General features: G+C 41.5%; 1 protein-coding gene across 1 annotated transcript in view; it reads right to left on the bottom strand.

Annotated features, from left to right (window-relative positions):
* lhx4 (LIM homeobox 4) overlaps positions 1 to 19,350 on the bottom strand; it is a 200,231-nt gene that overhangs the window by 170,231 nt on the left and 10,650 nt on the right. The window contains exons 3-5 of the mRNA XM_048602136.1: positions 13,917 to 14,062; positions 2,421 to 2,552; positions 576 to 705 (exon numbers count right to left, since the gene is read on the bottom strand). Coding sequence (XP_048458093.1) covers positions 576 to 705; positions 2,421 to 2,552; positions 13,917 to 14,062 — 408 coding nt within the window. The remainder of the gene's footprint in view (positions 1 to 575; positions 706 to 2,420; positions 2,553 to 13,916; positions 14,063 to 19,350) is intronic.

The raw sequence follows: 19,350 nt of genomic DNA, 5'->3' as shown, positions 1-19,350 counted from the left end.
TAATAGATCCAATTTAAATTGTGTCATTATTATCTTGCCTCAAAATTTGGGTAAGATTTACTTACTATAAAGAATGTTATTCAGCTGAAAGTCACACTGCAGCCAGTCATACTCAGCAATATTACCTCTTCCTTTCTGTGAAACTCATTACTGTTACACAGCCAGTAGCCTAAACAGAATGAATGGAAATCCACACTTACATACTGACCCTCACCTTGCTGAGCAAATGAGAACCTCATACAGTCACACAGTGAGTAACAAATAGACAATCCATGTACTGACATAGTAAGGCACTTATTCCCTGTTGGAAACAAATCCTTTACAAAGTGTCACTGCATTATGAAATCCCACTGCAATGAAAACAGCTTCAAATTCATCCAATACCTTTTATGAATGCTGCAACTAGATTGAGGGAAATAAAGTATTTTAAAAACTAGAGCTAGTTTATAAGATGTCCTTTAAACCAACATATGTCAGCATGTGAGATGTTCTTAGTGCCTTGCTCACACAGTCCTGTTCAATTCAATATAGTTCAAATTCCAGTGTCTCATGTCCAAACTCACTGCGCAACTCACCTTTGTGAGCACATTGATGAATTGTTTCAGGGCAGTGAGGTTCTTTCCAGATAGCTCCTGATGTGTTCCCACCTCCACTTTGAGAGAGTAGTAAAGTGCTGACTCCAGATCAGCCATGTATACTTTGGAACTACGGGCAGGAACACAGGCAAAAGCTCAGTATTACAATGAGACAGGAAAAGGGGCAGAGTTATACTTTAACAGAGACAGAGTAACACTTTAACAGAGACAGAGTAATAGAGTGACAGAGGGAGAGAATACAGTCACACATTAACAGCGATTGAGCGAGAGAGTGAGAGAGAGAGAGTTGAGAGGCAGTTACATCTTGATACAAAGAGAGAGGAGATACAGTTACAGCTTGAGAGAGAGAGAGAGAGAGAGAGAGAGATAATTGTATCCTGACAGAGAGAGGTAACAATACAGTTAATCTTCAGTATCTAAAAGTCTCCCTCCATGAAGTTAGCTTGACAAGTTTCCCAGAAGAATTAAATGCAATGATTCTGCACGCACTCTTGTAGTTCTCAATCATGCCATTTAATATTTAGAAATAATCTTAGCATGGATACCCATGTTTGGCATTATTGGAAACCAGCCTTTGCCTTCAATAGAACAGATTATGTTAAGTATGTTCACAAGGCTGATATACGGACAGCACATCAAGCTGAATGGTAATTCACTCAGGGATTAGTGCTTCAATCAAACTCAAGTTAGGGACGTTCCCTCATCCAATTGGGTTTTTCACCTCAGGGACACTTCTTACCTGGTCTAGCCTACACGTGACTCCAGACCCACAGCAATGTGGTTGACTGCCCTCTGGGCAATTAGGGATTGGAAATAAATGCTAGTCCAGCCATTGAAACATCCCAGGAATAAATAAAAATAAAATAAAATCTAATTTTAAAAAGAAGCGTGGTAATCAAAAGTTACATTTCTGAAACAGAAGTGCACTACTCACTTCTTCATCTATTTGGCATTTGGGAAAGTTTCTGGTACATTATAATCACGAGCAGGGTAAGCGTTAGATCAGCCCATTGTCCACTTCTGGTAAATGGGAGGCTGGAGAAGGGGAGGGGATGCTGAGCTCCGCCTTGTGTCACCAAGTGGTAACATACACCAGCCACTGCAACTCACCTTCACCAGCAAGCTCAAACTTACAACCCAGCTTCCCGAGAAGGTCATCAGCAAATAAAACCTATGTGCTGATTCAACGGTGCTAGCTGGACTGGACCAAAGGGGCTAGGGGAGGTTGAGGGGTGCTGTATCGGTGCATGGTGAGGCTCCTCCACCATATTTATCCCATCATTGCTACACCACACGAACGTAATTGCACAAGCGAGGGTGCAGAGGAGAGTCGCCAGGATGTGGCCTGGGCTGGAGCGATTCCTCTACGAAGGAAGAATAGATAAGCTGGAGTAGTTTTCCTTTGAGAAGAAAAGGTTAAGGGAGGATCTGTTTCAGGAGTACAAAATTTTGAGGGGCACGGACAGGGTAGATATGGAGAGATTTTTCCTCTTTGTAGAGGTGTCCATAACCGGTTTTAGGGGGAACGGTTTTAGGGTGAGGAGCAGGAGATTTAGAGGGAATTTGAGGAAAGTCTTTTTCACCGAGACTCGTGGGGATCTGGAACTCACTGCTTAAAAGGGTGGTACAGGCAGTATCCTCAAGACATTTGAGAAGCATTTAGATGTGCACTTGAAATGTCATAATGTACAATGCTACAGATCAAATGTTGAAAAATAGGATCAGAATAGACAGATGCTTAATGACTGGTGCAGACATGATGGGCTGAAAGGCCTTTTTCATGCTGTTAACAATTTTATGGCTCTACTATTCAAAACATCCTACCTGTCAAAGTCTCTCCACGGTGGGGCAGTAGTAATGTTTGTGGACTCTACTGTAGGCAGGTTATGAATGGCACGCATCACCCCTGGTAACCGGCGTAAGTAATATGTGTAGAAAGTGCGGGTTGGCATTCTCCTGCAGGTTAGGAAACAGTCAGTTTCAGCAAAAAGAATATTCATCATTTCACCTCAAACCCCATTAGCAATAGAAACATTTCACCAGAGGGTTGCCAAGGATCACACTAGCTCTGTGACTGCCTTGAGCTCTCCAATGCCTACACTGCCCAGCAACCTCATACCTTTGCTTTCAAGCTCTCAATTCCTCTTTCCCCTCCTTCCTGTCTGTCTCAGTATTGATGACCAAGTCGCCAGCTGCCCATAAGATCATTAGATATAGGAGCAGAATTAGGCCATTCAGCCCATCAAGTCTACTCTTCCATTTGATCATGGCTGATGCGTTTCCCAACCCCATTCTCTGGTCTTCTCCCCGTAACCCTTGATTTCCTTACTAATCAAGATCTTATCTATCTCTATCTTCAATACACTCAATAGCTTGGCCTCCATAGCCCTCTGTGGCAATGATCAACCACTGTCTAGCTGAAGAAGTTCCTTTTTATCTCAGTTTAAATGCTCAGTTCTGAAATGTGCACATGCTAAACACTTCTAACTCTTCATTTCCCTTATCTTCCTCTATGACCCTTGAGTGCATGCTTCACCTACACATGGAGATAGCAAGAACTGCAGATGCTGGAGTCAGAGACAACACAGTGTGGAGCTAGAGGAACACAGCAGGCTACGCAGCATTTCTGAAGAAGGATTCCAACCCAAAACATCAATTTTCCTGCTCTTCTGATGCTGCCTGGCCTGCTGTGTTCCTCCAGCTCCACACTGTGTTGTCTCTTCACCTACACATGACTCTTTTCAATAATATGACTCGCCTTGCCACCCATCTATCCCACTAAGCTATTGATTGCCACTCCTAATGTCTTTGGTTCAGTATAACTTCATTTCTGATAGTATTTTTGCTGTGTACCTTGAGTTGATTTCTGAGATAAAGGTGCTTCATAAATCCAAGTTGTGGCCTGTCCCATTGCCATTCTCTTTCATTAACTACCGACTATCATCAATACCTTTTGAGGAACAGCAGTGAAATTATCCTCAGTAATCCCCAATCAACACCACAAATACAGGTTATCACGTTATTGTGCTGTCTGTTGCACAAATTAATTACGTTGTTTTCTACATTATAGTGTTTTAGAAGTACTTTGTTGGTGTAATGCACTTTGAAATGACCTGTGGTTATGAAATGCAAGCTTCTATCTTCCAAACTCACTCCAAAATGTGTGAATTTAAGAAGGCAACCAGGGAAGGTCAGTACTACTTGCTTTACCAGCAAAACCTACAATTGAAAAATAGGACAAAGATTTAATACCTATGTCGTTAACACTGAACTGCCTTCTGATATGGTTCAGGAAATGACTGAAATATCAAAGCTTTTCAGGACAACTATGTCTGCGCATTAAATATCAACCTTGCCAGCAATGCTCACATACACACTGAGAAACCCTGAAGGACACACAGCATAATAGTACTGACAACAGAACACAGTATAACATGGGCAAGCCATCCATTATACATCTTTCCCAACTTTCAATGGGAACATGAACAGGAAGGGCAGCTGATCTGATTGTCTGCCTTTACATTATCAAAGTCAAAGTTACCTGCACGAGCGCCAGGAGGAAGAGAAGGAAACCAAAACGCTCAAATAAGGGTCAACTTGAAAAGAAACAACGGCAAGTGGAGAGTCCGATCTTGGTGATAATAACGTGTGAAGGAATTAAGGGGAAACACGCAGTGGCAGAAAGAAGGAACAGTGAGGTGAACAAAGGAAAAGAGAGAAAAGCTGTGACAGTCGTCATGACATGGTTAAAAAGAGAGGAAAAAGTGAAAGAAAGATGAGAAAAGAACGATAACAGAGAAAAACAAGACAGCAGGATGAGAAAACGATGCGGAGGAAAGCACAAGAACGGTAGACCTAACAGGGCAAGAAACAAAGGGAGGGAAAGTAACTGGGTGGTCTGTGAGGTTTGAAAGAAGCAGTGCCCAACATGCTCCTACCATTAATTCTCCGTGACCTTGCTGCCTGATATTTACTGTTCTGTTTAGCCCCTCTTAAAGAGGCACACACACAGGCATGTAGATCTATCTCTGTTTAACCACGAGCAGATGGAGCCCTCCTACTTGATCACAAATAATTTTCCCCTCCACTAGCTCTGAAGAAAGCCTGGCACTTTGATAATGTCATCAGCACCATCCAATTATCTCTGGCATCTGTCGCAGGAGACAACGGAAAGGGAAGCTCTGGCCAGGGACAGGCTTACACTTGACTTTAGCTTCTTCCCACATCTGTCCCTCCGGCTCAGATGAAATTCTCCCTGGCAAGTTCCATTCACCCAAACGTGGTGCACTGTCCCATTGCTCCTTGCACTGTGCCATCGCTCAGCTTCACAGCATTAATCATCCATTCACTGAGAGAACATCCCATCTGCTTGTCACTTAACTCTCCGATCGCACCAGTTGCCCCTGCTCAGTCAACCAGAAAAACTCTATTGTTCTCATGCAACAGTTTGGAACATCTTCCTATTGTGCAGAAGCCATACAATCTCCAGTGCATATTTCATGCAGCTAAATTTTAACTGTTTCGGACCCAGCAACTGAACGTACCAGAAAATGCACTGAGAAGAGAATGTCAGATTCTTGTTTCAGTTGCGTGCCTCACTCTGGCTTTCTGTACCCGCGAAATGAACAAAAAATTGTTTCAAAAGAAGGTGAGAAATGCATTGTTTGTAAAATTCTCCCTCAATGTCCCAATCTATCAGCCCAAAAAGTTGGACATGTTTCAGTTACTGGTTTACCTTTCTTTAAAACAAAAATGCAGCAACTTGATTGAAGACGTGTAGGAACAGGAACAGATCATTTAACTCTTTGAGCCTCTGGCAATTAGCTTTTGTGGTAAAGCATTGCAAATTTGGATTGCTCTTGAGTCAATGTGCTTTTCAAGTTCAATCTTCAAAGTTTGGACCTACTTTTTTCGACTATGTGGTCTAGTCCTGGATTCCCCAACCAGCAGAAATAATTTCTTACAATTTATCCAACTGGTTCCCCAAAATGTTATGAGCGTTTGATCAAATCACCTCTTAAATCCAAAGGAATACAACCCAGGTTTGTGTAATCTCTTCCCGGAATTTAACACACGCAGTCCAGCTATTGTTCAGGTAAACTGATCATTCATGACTCAAATCTGCTCAGAGTATTACAGCCGAGGTAATTAAGAACAATGCAAAATCACATGCACTAAATCTTCTTCCTCAACTGTGGTCTAGGGAGCAGCTTGCTCACCAGTGTCCACCCCCACCAGAGTCCCCAGGTCCCAATCTACCATATTCCCAGCAAGCTCCTATAAGCAGCAATCTGAGCACACTTTGGCTACCTCAGTTCTGACAATACCGAAATACGGATTGTGAAGATGCATCGGGTACCTCTCCATACAATTTCAGCCAAACTGCAACCCTCAAATAATGTCATTAAAAAAACAAAAAAGATGATCCAATGGCTATTGCACTTCTATTTGTGTGAGACCTCACTGTACCCAAAGTGGCTCCTGTGTATCCTACATCGCAACAATGATGCTTCAGAAGCAATGAATTAGCTGCGAGGCATATTGGGGTTGTGAAAGGTCCCTAGATTAATTCCAAGATCTTTTTTTCCCTTATTACTATAGCAAGACTTTGTTTGACAGCATTTCCCTGTGTACAGGTTGGCTCCATGCATTACCTCTCACAGATCAGTTCCAATGGAGGGCAGACAGTGCACTAACATTTACCCTGTCCCCTCCTCTTACTCCTCCCCAGTGTAAGCTCAAGTTATCCAAAATGGAGTAGCTTTCTTTTAAAACTACAATCAGCTCCACTGCAGCCTTTGAGGGGTGGGGGTTGGTGATCATAGAATCCCCACAGTGCACAAAGAGGCCACTCAGTCCAATGAGTCTACACCAATACTCTGAAAAGCGTCCCATCCAGACCCAGGCCCCCACCCTACGCCAGCAACCCTGCATTTAACCACGGCTAATCCACCTCACCTGGACACTATGAGGCAATTGTTTCTATTTCTGATCATTGTTCAGTGATACCATGGCCACCAACACCACCGTACCCCTCCTGCTCCTACTTCCACCCCAGCCTGTGCTGAAATGCTTCCACATCAGTCACATGGGGGGAGGCGATGGCCTAGTGGTATTATCGCTGGACTGTTAACCCAGAGACCCAGGTAACGTTCTGGGAACCAGAGTTCAAATCCTGCCGCGGCAGATGGTGGAATTTGAATTCAATAAAATATCTGGAAATAAGGATCTAAAGACGACCGTGAATCCATTGCCGATTGTCGGGAAAAACCCATCTGGTTCACTAATGTCCTTTAGGGGAGGAAACTGCCATCCTTACCTGATCTGGCCTACGTTAGACTCCAGACCCACAGAAACGTGGTTGACTCTCAAATGCCCTCTGGGAAAGTAGGCATGGACAATAATTGCTGCCTGGCCAGCGACGCCCTCATCCCGTGAATGAATGAAGAAAGAAAATGTAAAGGCAGTGCAGCCCAACTTGGTAATAGCTCAGTACCAGAACTCTGCATGATGGGCTGCTGCTGCTTGAGTGATGGCCTATGGAATAGCTTACACAGCACCTCACGCTACTTCAGGGCCTCCCATAGTGCATTCCAGTCAATGAGTTACTTTTGAAGTCTAGTCACTGCTGTAGTGCAGGAAAAACGGCAGCCAAACTGTGCACAGCAAGCTCCCACGAACACTAATGTGATAAAAGACCAGATAATCTAGTTAGTCTAGGGGTCAGCAAGAGAGGGCAGAACTCCCCACTATTCTTTAAACAACGCCTTAGGATCTTTTACATCTGCCAGAGAGGGCAGTCCAAACCTCATTTTAATAACTTTACCCCTGAAGTCACACCTGCAGAGGGAGCCTTTGCTCAAACTTTGTGCTTTAGCCCAGACTCACAACCTTACTGAACCATAGCTGACACCTAGAGGTGAGTATAAATTAGCCTGTCCAGCACTGTTCTCAGCCTACCTGCTGCCATCCATAATGTGTCTAACGCATACCCATTCGGGACGAATTTCCAAATTCCTTTGCCTGTTTTCCTCACTCTGATGGACAGATGGCGCTGTAGGCCCAGCTAGGCAGGTTAAACTCAGCAACCTTTGGCAAAACTAATTTGAGCAATGAAGTTTAATTTGCGAGAGTGGCAGCACCACAGTGACATTATGAAGCAGTAGGTTGAGAAACCACATCCGTGGTAATGCTCCTGACAGTGCTCCCAGTTCTCCTGGCTGAAAAGTAGCCTGTTGTCCAGTATTTCCTGGAACCTAGGCTCTGGCAGCATTGGGAAAGAATTAGGGACAAGCTTTGCGACTGCCTGCCTTCTACAACATCACTCAGAATAATCAGGAAAAGGGAAAGAAAAACGCATACACCTGTGTAGCACGCAAATACTTGCATGCACAAGCATGCGTATTATAAATGCGTACCAGGACTGTTCAGAAATGCAAACGTTGCCACAATCTCTGTCATTAGGAATACAGTACGTTGCTGTGCTGACTTTGTAGTCAGTCTTTTAACTCGGTTATGAGCTGCAGCATGTCAGTAATTTCTGCAGGCATCATACACTAACACTACCAGCACTTAGAGAAGTGTATAAATCAAAAACTGTAGCAGAAAAAAAAAACTGTTTGAACCAGAAACCCAGAAAACCAGAAAAAGGGTGGCGAAAATAATACATTGTGCCTAATCAAAACAATTAGTTTGCTACACTACTGATTGGGGTTAAAAAAAATCTTTCAATATTCAAGATCAGATTGGCCAGGTGGATTAAGTGAAAAAATATGGGAATGTATGTGGGTAACTACAGTGAGAAGTATTTGCTTACTTTAACGGAAAAAGGTAACATTGATTGGTTGGGCAGAGTATTCTGTTCTGTGTAGTTAATGTCTATGCATTTCAGCTATGTGTAATAGCATCATAGGCACAGGAGCAGTCCAATTAACCCATAGAGCCTGCCTTGTCAATCAACAAGATCATAGCTGATCAAATACTTCAATGTCTTTTACTCACCCCATGCCCATAGATTTCTGATTACCAATAGTGTAGAAAGTTATCAATGTCAACCTTAAAAAGACTCAAAGCCTTCTGTACGGAAAATTCCAAAGGTTCACAAACCTTTAAGTAAAACCAAAAGCTTCTCCTCATCTCAGACCTAAGTGGCGTCCATTATTTTTAAAACTGTCATTAGGAATACAGATTTCCCAAACAGTGCAAACATTTGACGTGCATCTAACTTATCTCTAAGTAATTTTGTAAGTTTCAATGAGATCACCTCTCTGAGAAATCTAGAGAATACAGGCCTGGCTTGACCAATCTCTCCATAAAAGAAAGTCCTGCTAACCCAGGAAGAACTTTGGTTGCACACCCTCTCTGGAAGTCATGACTTTCCTGTGATAAGGACATCAGAATTGTACACAGCACTCCACGTGGAGTCTAACCAACTTCCTATACAACAGAAGCAAGATTTCACTACTCCTGTACTGAAATCTGCATGTAATGTCGGCTAACATTCCATTAGCCTTCTTAATAGCTTTCTGCACCATATTAGCATTCAGTGACATTTGACAGCCTGCCAACATGACAATGACCCATTTATTTCTAATTTCTGTTTAGTCTTTAACCAATCATTAATCCGTGTCAGTAAATTCCCTTCTACGTTCTTTATTTTTTTCAAACCAGCCTTCTGTGAGGGATGCTAACAAAAACCTTCTAAAAATCTAAGTATACTATCCCCATTGGCTTTGCTTTATCAAAATTGTTAGAATTATCTTCAAAAACTCCAAAAAGTTTGTTAAGTACAATTTCCCATTTGCAAATCAATAATGACTGTGCCAATCAGATCATTATCATCCAAATGTCGATTTATCCTATCCTTTGTGATAGATTCTAGTATTTTCCTTCCAAGTGATGTGAGGCTAACAGGTCTGTAATTCCCTGTTTTGTCTTTCCCTCTCTTTTACAAATGGTGAGGTGACATTTGCTACCTTTTGATCCACAAGAGTCTTTCCAGAAACTACAGAATCTGGAAAGACCATCATCGATGCATCGACTATTTCGACAGCAACCTCCTTCACTTTGGGACAAAAACCATCCGGTTCTGGAGATCTGTCAACTTTAAGCCTCATAAATTTGACCAGTGCAATCTTCTTATTAACACTCATTTCCTTCAACTCCTCATCCTCCTGAGTCACTTGCATCTCTAATTCCAGGAGATTTTTTGCAACTTCCTCAGTGAAAATAAACATAAAGTAATCAATTAGCTTCTCTGCCATTTCTTCATTCCTGATTATAAATTCTCCTGGCTCTAATGGAGCCACATTCATTTTAACTAAACATTTCATTTTTATGTGCTTGTGAAAGCTTTCACTGTCTGTTTTTATTTTACTAGACTGCATTTAGATTCTATTCCCCATTTCCTTTTCAATTATTTGGTCCGCCTTTGTTGTATTCTATGCTTCTCCCAATTCTCTAAATTACTCCTTCTGAAAACTTGATAGGTCTTTTCTTCCAATCTTCTGCAATCCAGAACTACCTTTGTTAGCCATGGGTTGACTGTTTTGAGTTTATGCACCTTGAAGGAATGCATAGTTGCTATCAGTCATGTATTGGTTTTTTAAAAACTGTGTACAGGCCAAAGGATAATCATTTCTTTTAATGTGTTTTTTCAATCCATATCTCATGCCTGCACAACTTCTTTTCTTCAAAGTTACTGCACTTGTTTCTGAACAAACTACTTCACATTCAAACAAAATGTAAAATCCTATCTTATTATGGCCACTCATCCTTAAAGGTTCTTTTACAAAAAGCTCGTTAATTAGCTCTTTTTCATTGCACAATACTAGATCTAAAATAGCACGTACTCTAGTTAGCTCCTCAATGGACTATGGTACAAAACCATCCATAACACATTCCACAAACACACGTCTGAAACTCATCCTCCACAGTATTGATGTTTAATTGGTTAACCCAGTCTATACGCAGATTGGTCACCCATGACAACTTGCCCATGCTACATGCTTCTCTCATCTTCTCATTAATACCATGCCCCACACTACTATTTGGTGACCTATAAATAACTCCAATCAATGTCTGCTGTCTCTTGCTGTTTCTTCATTCCATCGAAACAGATTCAAATAACTTCTTCCAATTTAAGATCCTCCCTTATTGATGTACTGATCCCATCCTTTATTAGCGCAGCTCCACCTCCTTTTCCTTCTCATCTGTCCTTCCCAAATGTTGAATATTCAGCTCCCAGTAATGGTCATCATCCAGTCTCGTTTCTATAATGGGAATTAGATCATGCCCAAGAATCTCTGTTTATGATTAAGCTGTCTACCTTGTTACGAATACTGCATGTATTCAGCTCAAGTTCCCTTAACTCTGCCTTCTTGACATCATTCCGCTTCCAAAGCGCACATGATGCTTGGTTTTGCTCTTCTATCTTCGAGTCTCTCTAACATTCTCCTGATTTCCAGTTACTGACTTCGCTTCCTTGCAATGTGGGTTACCCCTCAGGTTCCCAACCCCCCTGATAACCTAGTTCAAATCTAGCCCTCGTGTCAGGCTATCTTCTTGCAAGTCCCAGTCTCATGAAGGTGTACCCTGTCCAGTTTGTATAGGTTCCACCTGCCCCAGCACTAATACTTCAGAAATCTGATGCTGTCTGTCCTATAGTACTTCAAACACATATTCAAACGATCAATCCTCCTGTTCTTACACTCACTAGCATGTGGCACTGGGAGTAATCTTGAGAGTACTGCTTTGTAATTTCCTTCCTAGCTCTCTAAAATGGGCCTCAGGACCTTACTCCTGTTCCTACTTATGCCACTGATATCAATGTGGACCACAACTTCTAGCCATTCCCCTCCTTGGTAAGGATGTCTTATAGCCGTTCCATGATATCCATGATATCCTTGACCCTGGCACCAGGGAGACAGTAAATTGTCATTCCTGAAGTCACATTTACTGCCACAGAAATGTCGCTCTGATCCCCTGACTATGGATCTCCTATGATAATCCTCTGATGAGGTTGTACAGGACTTTGATGAGGCCTCTTCTGGAATACTGTGTCCGGTTCTGGTTGCCTAGTTATAGGAAGGATATTAAGCTGCAGAGAGTTCAGAAGAGATTTACCAGGATGTTGCCAGATATGGAAAGCTTGAGTTATAAAGAAAGGCTGTGACTTTTTTCACCGTAGCATAAGAGGTTAAGAGGCAATCAGGTAGAAGTTTATAAAATAATGAGGGGTATAGATAGATTTAATGGTAGTTGTGGATTGTAAAAGATCCCAAAATGTAATTCGACAAATAAGGAAGAGGAGCACCCACTGGAAGAAGGAGTTGGTTTTCCATCAATCTTTTCACACCCAAATGAGCTTTGCAGTCTAAATGGATGCAAGCATTTTGCTGACCACTTATTGTGAACACATTCTGCTTTCTTGTATCGCTATGTTCAACATTAAAAGTGTCACAACTGTGAGAATCACAATAGTGATTATTTTATAACAAGTATTATTCTGTAAGAACTGAGCCTTCAAATCAGTTTCACCGCTGAATGAGGTAAAGGCTAATTTACAATCCAACTCCATCTTTGTTGGATATCCCTTAATACTTTTGTTAACAAAAGTCTATCAGAGACAAATTTTAAATTTACAATTAACCTAGTATCAGCTGTTGTTTTTATTCATTCATGGGATGTGGGTGTTTCTGGCTGGGTCAGCATTTATCACCCATCCCTGATTGTCCAGAGGGCAGTTAAGAGTCAGTCACATTGTTTTGGGTCTGGAGTCACATGTAGGCCAGACCAGGTAAGGATGGCATATTTCCATCCCTGAAGGACCTTTGTGAATCAGATGGGTTTTTCTTGACATTCGACTCTTTGGTTTCATGGTTACCATTAGACTCTTAATTCCAGATTTTTATTGAATGCACATTCCACTAGCTGGCTTGGCATGATTTGTACCCGGGTCCACAGGAGATTACTGGGTTTCTGGATTAATAGTCTAGCTATAATACCACTAGGCCATTGCCTCCCCCAATTGACTTTTGCCAAGAAGATTTCCAAACCCCTCTTTGTTTGCAGAATTATTTCCCAATTTCACTTTTGAAAGACCTGACGTGACGATGCTGTTACTTTAAAAAGGTTATTTTATCCTGGGTTTTTTTGAACAGAAGTTGTAAAGGCAGAAGCATTGAAGTAGCTACTGGAAACTGCTTAAGTCAACAATGTAGGAGACCTTTAGGTTTGTTTTTAAAAGGGTTGTAACAATGGAAGGGTATTGGTCAGTTCTCATTGATCAGACTTTCTAGTTCCTTTTTAGTTGTAGCAGTCAGAAACTGCTTAGGTCCCAGAAGAGTTGGCACTTCAGTAAAGGATTCCTAGCTGCTACTTTCTCTGAAATCTCTCGATGTTGTTTCCTCCTGGATTGGAGAACTGCATGTAAGAATCTGAGTCTGAAATTACCTTTTTGCCAAGGGGTGTATTTATGGGATACTGCTATTTTGGAACAGTTAATTAGTATTAGGCACTGTATCTATTATTCAGTTAAGTTTTCCAATAGTTGAGTTATTCTAAATTCCTCTTTCTTTTATTTGTATTTTAACTACATTGGTTAAATAAATTGTGTTTTGCTTAACGTCGAGTAGTTTGACCAGTCACATCACATCAGAAACATGTACTTCACATCTACCTTTAAAATAAGAAAAAGTGAGGGTCTAGGGTGCCTTCTTAAAATATTTTAAGGGGGTCTGGTCTGGTCCATAGCACTCCTTTTATTATTTATACAATATTCCCCTTCATCCTTGATGCCCCAGTTAGAGACTGACAATGGGACCTGCCAACGACAGTCATATCCTGTATCAAATTACATAGAAAAACCGCAGCAGCAATAGTCCCTCTCTGAGTTGTTTCACTTCATGATCTGAATACTTCATCCAAATGGTCCGTTAGCCTTTTAAATTCCAGAATATACGGTTCTAATTTGTTTAATCGCCCTTGGTTATTTAACCTGGGAGATTGCATAATCTGGCCCCGCAAATTATTATTTGTTGGAACAAAATTGGAAGCTCCTTGCATCTCTGTAATTGGTAAGTACTCAAAACGATGTTTGCTAATTTTTCTTTAAACCTATTTACAGTAACATGGTTCTGTCACAGTGAGTCAGCTGTAGGTGATAGTGCAGTGGCGTTACATAACAATAAAGCCACTGCATCTTTAGGATGTAAATGTTACAGCATGACTGAAGATCACAGCTATGCTAGTCTCATACCCACAATGATACCTTACCGCAGGTCACACACAAAAAGTGAGCAATTGCAGAGCCATACGTACACTGTGACACTCCTGTAGGTGTTGTTGGCAAAGTATAGGTAGCAAGAGGGGGTCTCCTGAACACCAAGCGTTGTGGTGAGGTTCTCCTCATTGCTCAGAACTCTGCGCACAGCAATGTTCTCATACTGCAGCATATCCAGGGTCACCTAAGAGAGCAACAAGCACTAATCAGAAGCTTTCTTCAAATCAGCTAAGAGAGATTGTGGACAACAGCACAGGAACAACAAACTCTGTACAGGAAACATTAACTACAACCACTAAAATAAACAAGCTGCGGGAGTTTGCAGGCTTGGACTAAACAAGTAAATTACAATAAAACTCAAGCAGTAGGATTTAAATGGGGACAGGAATGGTTCCTGAAGAACAATAATGGGTACTGCACATATACTTGACATGGAAATAACACACCATTTGGAAGCTTTATACTTTAACTCCCCACAGTCATCTGAAAATCATCAGTTTCCCCCCTTGGGATGATACCAGTCAAACAGTTTTGTTTATGTTACAGGAAACTAAAAACATTAAAATGAAAAGAAACATATTTCAAAACGTTTCTTTCGTATCATTTTTAAACCAAGATCCATCCAGCTGTTCGACAGAATGCAAAAGATTTCAAAAAGGTCTTGTGGCCTGATTATGAAGAAGAGCAGAGAAGTTATCGCTTGTGACCTGGCTCATACTTATCCCTGAATTAACTTCATGGAACACAGATCATCCAGTCATTAGCATATTGCAGTTCATAGGAGTTTGTTCAGCACAAATTATTTGTTGTGTTTGCAACATTACACTTCACTTCAGGAGGTTCTTCGTTATCTGTAAAGGTGCTGAGAGACATCTGGTGGTGGTGATGGAAAAGCTCTTCATCAATGCAAGTGTTTCTTCCTAATTGATTTATTTGAGGGTTCTGCAATGCCCTCTTTCCAGCCACAATAGTATACTGGCCTCCACTAAAGTTTCTGTCATTCCCGTTGCTAAGAAGCTTATCACTATGAGTGAGCAAAATGCTACTGGATAAGTCTGCAGCTGGAAAGATCCATCTCCTGTCCCCCGGAAGCTCCGAGTCAGTTGAAAATGATAACTTCAAAAGTGGTTTGTTCAGCCATGGGGCTTCGTGGCCTCTCATCTGTGGCAGATGGAGTTGCTTTATATCAGAGGTCAAGTCCTGCAGTTTAAATATTCGAAGTGAAAAGAGTGTCCAGTGGCCAGAAAAGCAAATACCGTGGTTGCTAACCAATATCCAAGCATAACAGCAACTGACCACAATGCAGATGCTAGCTAACTAAATGGAAATTTCAATAGAGAGAATCTGATCCATAGTTCATCACAAAATGGGTGATGCTGTCCTCTACATTATGCTGCAATGGTCTCTTGACATCTTCCTTCTTTTCCAGAGAATAATCAGCTTCTTTAAGCCCAAGAGTTTCAAATGGACTCGACTATGTAGAAGTTTACAGCACAGGAACAGTGTATTTGACTGAACAGGTAAAGATGGTATTTATGCTTGCTTGGAACAAGTGTCACTTCATTACTTCATCTCACACTCCTTTAATACATCCTTTTGTTCCTTTCTACTTCATCTGCTTATCTAGGCTCCCCTTAAATGCCATCATATACTGTTGCATATTGATCAATTGCATCTCCTAAGAAGTGGGAGGTTTTTAGACCATCCTTGATCTTTAGGATGTGTTCAACATCATTCAGAAGGATAATTATAGGAAGTCAAAGACACAAGAGAAAATCCCAAGCTGGACTTGATAGCCACAATGCCAGGGTCAGCTGCTTCTAGATATTAAAAGCTGTGGAAAGTCTGAGTGTACAGTGAGACAGCGATGAACAGGTCTATGTATTGTAGCAGTTTCTATTAGAGTTTGCATTCACTAGCTGCTAATCTGTATTATTGGTTCTTGAGATCTTTCCGTAGGCAATGCCAGCATTTAACAAGGAAAATATGCTAAATCATTAATAAAATCAAATTTGAGTTCCAGTCGTTATAAGAACAATCTTTCATGGGTAGCTGACTGAAGACAACCACGGCAAATCTTCAATGCCACAAAATAGATCTTGATTCAAATTGTTCTCAATTTCTCTCATTGCCTATCAAGAGGTAGGACCATTGCTCAGTGTTATATCATGATCTAAGGTGGATCTGGAGTTTCAGAAAAAACGAAAAAAAAATGTTTGATGTTGTTGTTACAATTAAACCTTCAATAGCATTCACCATTGAACTGACTCATGAGAAGCACCAAACTGATGCCATGTGCTTCACCAGTGTGACAGATTGGAAGAACATTTAACCAATGTTGCTATCATCCACATGGATACTGTCATGGAAACCACTTTTATAGAATGAAAACTCTTGATTGTAAAACACAAAACCTCAGGAAAAGAGGTGCACACAAAACTCCAAATTTTCATTGGGTTAAATCACCATAGCTGTCATTGAGCCAATTTCTTTTTACATAAATGAAACCATCACCAAATCATCCATATTGCTAACTTTAAAAAAAATGCAACAACAACAAAGGGGAGGGAAGGGAAAGAGGGAAGGTATTAAATTAAAATGGGGTTGGAGGGGAGAATGTATTCTTAGTTATCATGTCAAACACTATCAGTACCAAGGATTAACAGGAGTCACTTAGCAGGGGCCATTTGCGTTCCTTACACAGGTTCACAGCTTCGATCGGCAAAATCCTGAGTGAAATGTTCGCCATGCAAAATTTATGCATAAATGCTTCATGTCTTTATACTGTATTCCCGAGAGCTCTATTTTTACACAAAACCTTAGCACCGTTTACACTAACCTTGCAATCAGAAACTGTATCCAACATAATCTAATTTATTCTCCTAAGCATGCCCCATAGCTCCAATGGAACAGCACAAAAACATCTACTCTGTTGTTTGCTTCCTGGCATTGCCGTCAGGACTATTTTTCAAGAAGTATTTAATTGGCTGTAAAATCGCTTTGGGAAAAGTGCTGTCTGTTTGTACAGGAAATGGAATTTCCTCCCCCTGGTGTGGGATAAGCAATGCGAGAAAGGTGGGAAATACAGATGGGGGAAAAAAAAGAATTTCAATGTTGAGGAATTTTCTTTTGAATTTCCACTCAAGTTTCAAATGACGACCTCAGAAGCATGCCACTGAGAAGCGACGACTTTACTTCCGTGCAATTGCAACTCATTAAAGTCTCAACTCTTTTCTATGTCACTTCTTGTTCTCCTCTGGCTTCCCAACATGTCAAACTGATTGCCAAATGCTTGCCCCAGGCATCAAGCAAATGTTTGTCCTCAACAATGCTCCATGCCCACCATCTTCTTGATCCCTTGGCCACACAATTTGGTGGCAGTTAACCCAAAGTTTCATGAAATCATCAAGCCTGTTCTCGAACCAATTCGTATACCACTCCAGCTCTTCAAAACTTTACTCTGGGATTCAGGGACACCTGCAACCTGTATTCTTTCTTTTGAGTGCAGAGGCATGTACACATCTCAAGCATCTACTTAGGATGTATTTTATGGCTCTTAACTTGCTTTTCTAGCGTTCATTCATTTTGTGCCTACTTGGAAAGCTGCTAGCCTCTACTACTTCACATTTCTTTCTTAGTGCACTCTCACTGACTTCAACAGTCACCAATGGGCTAGCAACCACTGTTGTACCTCTTAGCACACAGGGTCTTTGGTATCCCTTGCTGGCTGCCAACCTCTGTGGTTTGCAATGCTTTTTTCATGCAAAAGAAGAGGCAGATAGCTTGTCACGGTTGGGAGCATTGAACAGCCAAGGGGCAGACATGTCAGTGCATCATGGCACTGGGCTACATCAATATAACACCTGTAGCTTATGCAGCAACACATCAAGTGTTTCATTAATGGTCCATTTGTAAGTCAAAGGGGAGCAGTCATTAGTGGGGTGAAGGGGGATTACAGTCAACAGGGGATATTGCCTGTCCATCAAAGGGGTTCAGCCTATTCCAGGCCAGGATGTTGGCCACGGTCAGCCATTTGCTCCTATCAGAATTCAGGAATCTTTGCAGTCTGGGCATTAAGCCATGGTCAGTCTTGCAGGTCTAGTGCAGCCTGTTCAGCAACAGGGCAGTCGGGATGCTACGGAGATATAAGTCTGGGGAGATGGGCCAATTATGTTCTGCAATGAGTCAAAGGGAGGGATTGAGTATGAAGGAAATGATTGGAAGGGTAATTACTGGTGATGCAGGAGCTGGACAGGTGGTGAGGTGTCCCTTGTGAGTGAGTTAGAGATGGAGAGAGCGGGAAGCTTTAGGCGGTTGAGGAGGAGGAGGGCGGATGTGAACTGTTGAGAGGACACAAAGCAAGCTATAGTGAGAGTTGCAGTCCATGAGACTTGGTGAGGGGCGTGTGCAGTGACAGGATTAGAGGGAGTGTGAAATAGCAAGAGAAGATGGTTGCTCTTACCCTTGTGCTTGTGACAGAAGGATACTGTGAAAGTGTTGGTTGAAGTAGAATGGTATGTAACTCATTTAGAGTCCAAGGCATAGAGTTCAGTTGGTCAGCTTCTGTGCTGTATATTCTGTGCCCTTTACTGCCTTCTATTCTCCAGCAATTTATTTCAGTGCCAAGCACATGTATGGAGTAGACAGATTTGGTAAATTTGATGACAGCCTACAATTGAGAAGCATGTTGCCACCCCCACAGCAACTCAACTGATTTCCTTGCTAACTAGAGTCACTAGAATGGCTCCCCAAATACAGAATAAAATATGAACAAAATACGAGCAAGTGACAGTCCATGCTGCACAGACAGGTCTCCACAACCTCAGCCTCACTCTGTTGTTAAAAAATAAATGCGACCTTCCATTCTTAGAACAAGACAATATTGAGACCATCATAATTCTTCTTTCTTCATTTGTGGTATGGAACTGCGTTGAATTTTGAACTTTGAACAACAGCTTGTTTTAAAAAAAAAGAACAAAAGACTGATTTTGCTATTGGGAACTGGCCTGGAAAGATAATGTAGGTTAATTACTGCTCCAAGGACACTGTAGTCGGTTTGGCACTGAGACATTGTTATTCTCAGGGACTGGCAGATTGGTTCAATGCTGAATTGGTCAATAAATGGTGATGGCCAGCCAACCACAGAAAGTGTTGAAAAAAGAAGAGACAGCAAAGAGCAAACTGCTTCTGGCTGGAGGCAGCTTTACTTTAGAATTGGAGGATTTTTTTTGGTTTTGCTGTCTCTCGTTATTCTCCAGTTATCGACTTGTTCAAAGTTTTGACAAAAGAACCCCAGTCTGTAAGAAATAAGTAAAAGTCTCTTTGTTTGCAGAAGCTACTTGCATTAACTGATGGCTTTGGCATTCAAGGAAGATATAGAGTCCCATGTGCCAGTAATACCGCTTATCAAAGGATTTCATGAAGGCCTGATATTCATTGTCGAAATGGTTGTCAAATTGGCAAATTAAAATC

This window comes from Rhincodon typus, chromosome 10 (genome assembly GCF_021869965.1).
Source record: "Rhincodon typus isolate 14 chromosome 10, sRhiTyp1.1, whole genome shotgun sequence".
NCBI lineage: Eukaryota > Metazoa > Chordata > Chondrichthyes > Orectolobiformes > Rhincodontidae > Rhincodon > Rhincodon typus.
Note: the sequence above shows the minus strand (reverse complement) of the source record. Positions and strands in the feature narration are given on the sequence as shown.